Raw genomic sequence first — 8,814 nt, 5'->3', positions numbered from 1 at the left:
GACCCTCGAAGGGCAGCATTGTTACTAGCCCTGAGGAAGTGTCGTCCGAATCACACAGTAACGGCGCTATCGATCATGTCACTTTTGGGTCTCATGTCGGCAGCCCACTCTGTGGTCCCGCTAGGGCTTCTGCACATGCGCAAAGCACAGCGGTGGTTCGCCCAACTAAGACTAGACCCAGTGCGTCAACGTCATCGGTTGGTGGTGGTTCCTCTCTCGCTAAGAGCAGACCTGGACTATTGGCGGAACCCGTGCGTTCTCACGCACGGAGTCCCGATGGGCAAGGTGTCATCCTACATTCCAGTGTTTACAGATGCCTCTCTGACTGGATGGGGAGGGACATGTCAGTCTCAAGCGATAGGAGGTGCATGGCCTCAATCAGGTCGTCACATCAACCTCCTAGAGTTGGAAACGGTGCGACTGGTCTTGACCCACTTCGCGTCTACCCTTCGGGGTCGCGATGTGTTGGTCTGGTCAGACAACCGAACCACAGTAGCTCACATAAACCGCCAGGGAGGGGTCAGGTCTCCTGCCCTTCATCGGGCGGCAGTGGAATTGTGGCTGTGGGCTCACAAGCACCTTCGCTCGTTGAGAGCAGCACACATTCCGGGCTACTTGAACGTAGGGGCAGACCTCATGTCAAGAGGGGGTCCTCGAGACGACGAGTGGTGTCTGCACCCGGACATTGTTCTACAGATTTGGGAACAATTCGGGAGAGCCGAGGTGGACCTGTTCGCGTCACGTGTGAACGCGCAGTGTCCCCTATGGTTCTCTCTGAGAAACCAGGACGAACCGCCATTGGGAAGAGACGCATTCGCGCACTACCTGTGGCCGAAAGTTCTCCTGTATGCATTCCCTCCGCTGTCTTGCATTCTCCCACTGCTAGCCAGGGTGAGGTCAGAGGAGCTGTCAGTGATACTGATAGCGCCCGATCGCCCGGGGGCTCCGTGGTTTGCAGAGATGAGTCAGATGTTGATTGCGCCACCCTGGCCAATTCCACATCAACGAGACGCGTTGACTCAGGCGGGAGGCTCGATAGGGCAATGGCCCATAATCGGCCAACCACTGAAGGCTTGGTTCCTGAATGGGACAGGTTAAAGCGCCGTGGGTTGTCTGATGCAGTGATCAGAACAATACAGGGCGCAAGAGCCGGTTCCACTTCTAGGGTGTATACCAGCAGATGGAACGTTTTCTCACGATGGTGTGATACACAGGACGTGGACCCCATGAGCTGTCAGGTAGAGAGTGTGCTCTCATTCCTACAGTCTATGTTTGATAAGCAGAAATCGCCCTCCACTATTCGAGTGTTTGCAGCGGCAATTTCAGCTGGTCATGAAGGTTTTAACGGAAAAAGTGTTTTCAGTCACCCTTTAGTGAAACGTTTCCTATTGGGAACGCAACGGCCTAGGCCAAGACCTAGAGCTACGCTGCCCAAGTGGGATTTGGCATTGGTTCTCGAAGCGCTATGTAAGTCGCCGTTCGAGCCATTGAATCAAATACCCCTCAAGATGCTGTCTATCAAGACGGCGCTGTTGCTCACCTTGACTACTGCTAAACGAGTCAGCGATTTGTGTGCACTGTCGACGAGACCCGACTGCCTTGCCATTAATGGCGATTTGAGCAGAGCGGTGTTACGTCCTAACCCGGCATTTGTGCCGAAGGTTATTAACAGTGCATATAGATCGCAGATCGTGGAATTGTGGGCTTTTCATCCCCCTCCCCATGGGGAGAGGAGTGAGGAAAAGCTTCACTGTCTGTGCCCAGTACGCGCTTTGGCGTGTTACGTTAGGCGCACAGCGGCGGTTAGGTCATCGCCTCAGCTGTTTGTGTGTCACGGTGCGGCTGCATTGGGTAGACCACTTTCAAAACAGCGTTTGTCTCATTGGCTTTGTGAAGGCATTGAGACGGCGTACGAGGCGGCGGGGCAACAACCGCCTCAGGGTATTAGAGCGCACTCCACTCGTGGAGTAGCAGCTTCTACTGCTCCTTTCAGAGGAACAGAGGTAGAGGATATTTGTAGAGCAGCGTCATGGTCGACACCGTCTCCTTTTATCCGTTTCTATCTGTTGGATATGTCTTCTAACTCTTTGGCTCGGTCTGTACTCAGCGTGGCTGAAGGGAGATCATGAGCAGAATAGAGAAGAAAGCAGGATTGTGAATAAGTTCATAAGTCCGCTTTTATTAGAAGTAACATATTATGGACATGTTTTCTAACTCTTTTGTTCGATCGAATTTCAGCAGAGCTGAAAGGCGTTCTTGAGCTAGAAAAGGAGGACAGAGCAGGACCTTGGACAGGTTCCAATCAGGTCCGCTCTGGTTAGGAAGACTTATGTCAAGAATAAGCCTTTTAAACTCCAATCTCGATTGCACTCAGCACAGCTGAAGGGGAATCTTGAGGTAGAGGAGGGAGAAGCAGGATGATAGACTGGTCTCTATCAGGTCCGCTTCGGATGAAGAGCATATTCTGTGGCATGTCTCCTGGCTGACAGTGTCAGCATATAGAAACATGTATTGAGTGGACAGAATGTGAGGTCATCTATCTGAGGTTCAGTTTAGTATGACTGGTATATTTTGTTCCATAGAATATTGAGGCACGGCTATCTGCTAGTCAGATTAGCACGGCGTCTATTCTATTGATCTGCCCAATAGCCATTGACATTGTCATTGAGCTAGATGGGGCGGGTCTATAACCGATGACGCGGTATATTGTGACGCCCTGATGGGTTTTTAGTCGCAGTACTGCGGGAATTGGTTGCAGCCATTGCTGGGCTTGACCTTTTCATTTTTTAATGGGAAGTGTTAGGCTCGGCAGGGAGTACATTTTGGAGCGTTTCGCTCCGCCTTAAACCACTAGGAGCATAGCTCCCCTATGGGGCGGAGCTCCACGATATAGAACGATTAGTTACCGGAGTGTAACTCCAGTTCTATGAGTGGAGCGGAGCCCCATAGGACTTAAGGCCCTACCGACCCTCTCTAGTCTCGCTGAAGATAATATCTCGGGAGGCAGATTGAGGGAACGGGGTTCCTTATATAGGGACACCTGTACTCCTATTGGCTGTAGGTGTGTGCATAATTTTGCTTCAGGCTGCATCTGCCTTAGGGCAGAGGGTAAACCACTAGGAGCATAGCTCCCCTATGGGGCTCCGCTCCACTCATAGAACTGGAGTTACACTCCGGTAACTAATCGTCCTACTCCCCAAGAAGACCGAGAAGGCAGTCAAAGCCAAGTAAATTCGCTACTGCGACTTCAACTTGACTACTCAACCCCCAAAGGCTCTTTTAAGAGCCAACCACCTAGCTCTCCAAAAGCGCAAAGTACCTTTCTATGACCGCAATACATTGAGTGGGTGTATACACAACTATTTCGACATTCTGTGCCCACATGAGGCCTTGCATGAACAACAACACCTACTTGGCCTCATTTGCCATAGCAGGCTAGCATTAGATGATACGTGCCTATAAGCTGTCACTCTTGACTTTGGCGACTATTATTGCGCGTAAAGGGCCGGCGGCGTCCTATTGCGCGCGCACCGGGAGTTTGAGTTTTGGAGAGGCCGGGCCTCCCGTCCAATGGCCAACGGAGGAGGCCTGCGAAACGGGCCAATCGGGGTGGTGGGGAGATGGTGTCCAATCAGCAGGCGCCACTGCCGGCTTTATAAACTTCACATAGGCATTTCGAGGCTATACTCCCGACTGTCAGAGCAGCGCCATGGCCAGAACCAAGCAAACCGCTCGCAAATCCACCGGTGGCAAAGCCCCCAGGAAGCAGCTCGCCACTAAGGCTGCTCGCAAGAGTGCCCCGGCCACCGGCGGTGTGAAGAAGCCTCACCGTTACAGGCCCGGCACCGTGGCTCTGAGAGAGATCCGTCGTTACCAGAAGTCCACTGAGCTACTCATCCGCAAGCTGCCCTTCCAGCGCCTGGTGCGAGAAATCGCCCAGGACTTCAAGACCGACCTGCGCTTCCAGAGCTCCGCCGTGATGGCCCTACAGGAGGCTAGCGAGGCTTACCTGGTCGGCCTGTTCGAGGACACCAACCTGTGCGCCATCCACGCCAAGCGGGTGACCATCATGCCCAAGGACATCCAGCTGGCCCGCCGTATTCGCGGAGAGCGCGCATAAATGAGGATGACCTGAACTCGAATATCCCCCAAAGGCTCTTTTAAGAGCCACCTCCATATTTCCATCAAAAAGGCACAATTGTTCCATGTATACACGCACCTCTACATTAGCCACCATGTATGTTGTTCACTAACACGTCTAAAAGCTACGTATTGCACCTTTTTAGTTGCCTGAAGTCTAGCTTCAATGTTTGTGTGTGTGTATATACACAACCATCTGGCATCATCCACTTCCTTTGAACTATATAGTAACACAGTAAAATGCTTTACAAAGGAGGGGAAAAAGAAACGAGTGATAATATAGGCCGAATAGTAACAAGAATTGTGTTCAGATGAATAATTGACACTATTAGTTGTGTGTAATAATAGCCTTGCATGCAGTCCAGAAAAAACATTGCATGCCAACTTACTTTGAAAGTCCCATGTTGCAGTGCTGCTGAGAGACTCATGCAGAGGCCCAAACTTTACAATGGAGCACGGAGGCCATCTTGTGGTTAAATGTGGGTACTGCACCTCATGGTGAGTCCCTTTCAGCATTTGCTCTTTAGGCCAGCGTTTCCCAAACGCGGTCCTGGGGTCCACAAGGGGTGCGCGTTTTGCGTTTTGCCCTAGCACTCCACAACTGATTCTAATACTCCCAGCTTGATGATGATGAGTTGATTATTTGAATCAGCTGTGTAGTGCTAGGGCAAAAACTCCCAAAATGTGGCCCGAGTTTGGGAAACCCTGCTTTAGGCTAATACTAGCCTATTAGGATGACTTGGTTCGATCGCTTTAATGGCAACTGCTGAACTCTGGTTTCACTAATTACTTGTCCCAGGTCACCATTATGAATCCAATAGCAAAACAAATGTTTCAAAATAGCTCAATAGTGAAAAAAGGCCAGGAAATGATGGGTTCTCAGCAATATTTCACCAACAACCAATCACTATTCACGCATAGACATTAGGATCATCAACAAATATTCCTAAGTCATACTACAAAAGGGTTGTAACGAAATGGATTTGTCTGTTCAATGCAAGTTCAACGTCAAAGAAAAAGTGCATCACCACAACAAACGTGTCTTTAGATACACTGTAAAAAATGACTTTGTGGAATGTACTCAAGCTATTACAGTCAACAAAAGCACACGTCATATTGTTGAGTAGATCTTTTTGCTTGTTTTTATGAGTAGATAAGCTTGAGTAAGTTGAGTTGATGTGGTCCAATACATTGAGTAAAGATGATAGAGACGTAAAAAGGATTATATTACGTTGATTCGACTCAAATAGACATTGTGTTATTTTACCTGAATGATTCATCCTATTATGTATTTAGACCAACTTACTTTGGATTCACTCAATCACATCCCTTAAGAGAAAAGGTATCCGGACACCGGGAATCCATTTATTTAAACATCAACGGTTTGCAAAACATCTGTTATTATGAGTTGACAAATTACGTAATTGCAATCAACACTGCAGGTAAATCATGATTGCTGCAGGTAGGCAACACCGTAGAAATAGGAACTACAACACTAACAACAAGTGACATTTACTCCTGATGTACTGACTGACCTGTTGCAACCTCTACAACCACTGTGCTTATTATTTGACCCTGCTGGTCATCTATGAACGTTTGAACATCTTGGAGAAAAATGTGTGAAACCACTGCCTATATGAGGAGCTGTCGTTGTTTGTTTTATTACCACATACTTATGGAAATTGCACCGGTTGAGAGATGATGGCTCTCTTGTGCCTACGGTGAAGGGTACTTCTGATCCAGCAGGTGGTGCTAAGATCCCTCCCTATATGACTTGAATGATGAGTTGATTTATTCCTTATAGCTCCTAATGATTTTAAGGCCAGTGTTGGCAAACATTACTTGTGCTCCAGCAGGTGGCCATGACATCCCTCCCTATATGACTTGACTGACCAGTTAGTTGATGGACTCCTTATAGCTCCTAAATTTAATGATTTTAAGGCCAGTGTTGGCAAACATGACTTCTGCTCCAGCAGGTGGCCATGAAATCCCCCCCTATATGACTTGACTGACCAGGTAGTTGATGGACTCCTTATAGCTCTTAATGATCTCAAGTGTCTGTGTTTTTATGTGGTTAGGAGTTTTGCTCACTGCGTGTCCCCCTTCCATTTCAGTGTTTCCCAACTCCAGCGGTAGAGTAGGCTACCCCCAACAGGACCCATTTTTCTTGTAGGCCTGGACAGCCACAGCTGATTGAACAACCTGTCACCTAAATTACCAAGTCCTCAATGAGTAGAATCAGGTGCAACAACAACAACAACAACAACAACAACAATAACAATATGAGGAGAGGGACACAGTGTACTAGCTGATCTCCCAGTTGTCACAGTTTGGCCTTGTGTTCCACATAGCCTATATCAGTATTTGAGTATGTTTCCCGCGCACGTTAGTTGCTTTCACGTCATCTTTGAAATCGCTCCTCCCTAGTCCCCTAGAACGAGCGCCCTCCCCTTTGCAACGCCTCCGAACATATAACAGAGGCGCGCTTTCTGTGCCGCCGGCCTCAATCAGGTCGACCAAACGCAGATAATAGCGCACCGCGCACCGGCGCTGAAATCATTCATTCACTTGAACTCAACTAGCGAACACACCATGTCCGGAAGAGGCAAAGGCGGCAAGGGACTCGGAAAAGGAGGCGCCAAGCGTCACCGCAAAGTTCTCCGCGATAACATCCAGGGAATCACCAAACCCGCTATCCGCCGTCTGGCTCGCCGCGGCGGCGTGAAGCGTATTTCCGGTCTGATCTACGAGGAGACCCGCGGTGTCCTGAAGGTGTTCCTGGAGAACGTGATCCGTGACGCAGTCACCTACACCGAGCACGCCAAGAGGAAGACCGTTACCGCCATGGACGTGGTCTACGCTCTGAAACGTCAGGGACGCACCCTGTACGGTTTCGGCGGTTAAACCCACTCTCTTCGGAACCTCAACACCCCGACTCGAACCCAAAGGCTCTTTTAAGAGCCACCCACATCCGCTTAAAATGGGCCCATTCCATGTAGTGTTATATATAACAACAAATGTTTAGTATGCAATTTAGTAAGAAAGTATGAGCCACTTCGAGTGGACAGGGAGTATTAATTAGAGGATTCTAATGTCCCGTCCACTTTTAGCGCACAGAGGGAGGCCTATATCTGACAGTGGCAAAGTGTAAGAACGTTATTATTTTGGGTCAAGCAATAGTGGAATTTGGACAACATAAAGCCACCACGAGTCGGTAGACGTGGCTCGAAAAGAGGGGGACAGCGCGCACACACACACACACACAGTCCAAAATGGGAGCCCTATGTCTGACGGTGCCAAAGTGGGCAATTCTATCACCAGCATTATTTGGCACAACAATCGTGCCATTTGGACACCTATTAAAGCCCCCCTTTTGAAACACACAATTCCCCATCGGTCACAGAGCATAGGCTATAGAGAGGAGGGAGGGAGGGAGGGAGGGAGGGAGGGAGGGAGGGAGGGAGGGAGGGAGGGAGGGAGGGAGGGAGCAAGCAAGCAGGGGAGTGTCTACGGCCGCTGACTTTGCTTAGCTTCCTCTTCATAAGACGGGTAAGCGCCCTTCACCCCCTCATTCGTTTCTGAGAAGCAACGAGACATCATCATGCCCGAGCCAGCAAAGTCAGCGCCCAAGAAGGGCTCCAAGAAAGCCGTCACCAAGACCGCAGGGAAGGGCGGCAAGAAGCGCAGAAAGTCCAGGAAGGAGAGTTACGCCATCTACGTGTACAAAGTCCTGAAGCAGGTCCACCCCGACACCGGCATCTCCTCCAAGGCCATGGGAATCATGAACTCCTTCGTGAACGACATCTTCGAGCGTATCGCCGGAGAGTCCTCTCGCCTGGCCCACTACAACAAGCGTTCTACCATCACCTCCAGGGAGATCCAGACCGCGGTGCGCCTGCTGCTCCCCGGTGAACTTGCCAAACACGCCGTGTCCGAGGGCACCAAGGCCGTAACCAAGTACACCAGCTCCAAGTAAACAGCGCATTTGGACTGCTCTACTAACCCAAAGGCTCTTTTAAGAGCCACCCACTCTGTCAGTAAAAAAAGCAATTCCATCGCCACCGAATGAATGCGTAGGTAGGCTGCGTTACATTGTATCATTGTTTAATGGGCGGCGCGCGCCGCCTCGGAGAGCGGCTACATTGTATCATTGTTTAATGGGCGGCGCGCGCCGGCTCAGAGAGCGGCTACATTGTATCATTTCCCCTGCCCGTTCCAGCGTAGGGGTTTAGCGCGCCTTTTTTGGTGTCTTTGCGCGCTGAATAGTAACCCATGTTTGTCGGGCTCTATTCCAGGTGAAGGCAATGTAAAATGGCACCATTTGACAAAGGGTGTAAATAAATAAATCAAAAAGGCAGTCTGTTGGGTTTGATTGGAAATAAATTCCCTTTATCGTCTAATGAGCAGATAGTCATTTTGAGTTGACTTCCTGAATCGGTAGGACACGGATGGAGTGAATGGATGCTCCATCATTGGACTATACCCTAATGATGTGAACGAGAATGATGATGGCAAGAATAAAAAGGTGGTGAATAATATGAATGTATATTTTTTATATATATATATATATATATATATGAACGTAGCCCTTTTGGCCTACAGGTCATTTCCGGTCAAGGTCACATCATCCATATAGTCCCCTGTAGCTCAGTTGGTAGAGCACAGCGCTTGCAA

General features: G+C 49.4%; 2 protein-coding genes across 2 annotated transcripts; both read left to right on the top strand.

The window, feature by feature from the left end:
* Positions 1-3,709: 3,709 nt before the first annotated feature.
* On the top strand, positions 3,710-4,120 carry LOC311113625 (histone H3.2; the record flags this gene model as incomplete). Its single annotated transcript, XM_084156886.1, has 1 exon — positions 3,710-4,120. The coding sequence occupies one exon, from the start codon at positions 3,710-3,712 to the stop codon at positions 4,118-4,120; it is 411 nt and encodes a 136-aa protein (XP_084013012.1).
* A 3,621-nt stretch (positions 4,121-7,741) lies between these two features.
* On the top strand, positions 7,742-8,116 carry LOC311113439 (histone H2B; the record flags this gene model as incomplete). The annotated part of the gene is made up of 1 exon (XM_084156652.1): positions 7,742-8,116. The coding sequence occupies one exon, from the start codon at positions 7,742-7,744 to the stop codon at positions 8,114-8,116; it is 375 nt and encodes a 124-aa protein (XP_084012778.1).
* Between the last annotated feature and the right edge of the window lie 698 nt (positions 8,117-8,814).

The sequence above is a fragment of the Coregonus lavaretus genome (genome assembly GCF_964263955.1).
Source record: "Coregonus lavaretus genome assembly, chromosome: 40".
Taxonomy (NCBI): domain Eukaryota; kingdom Metazoa; phylum Chordata; class Actinopteri; order Salmoniformes; family Salmonidae; genus Coregonus; species Coregonus lavaretus.
This window is presented reverse-complemented; position numbering and strand designations above follow the sequence as displayed.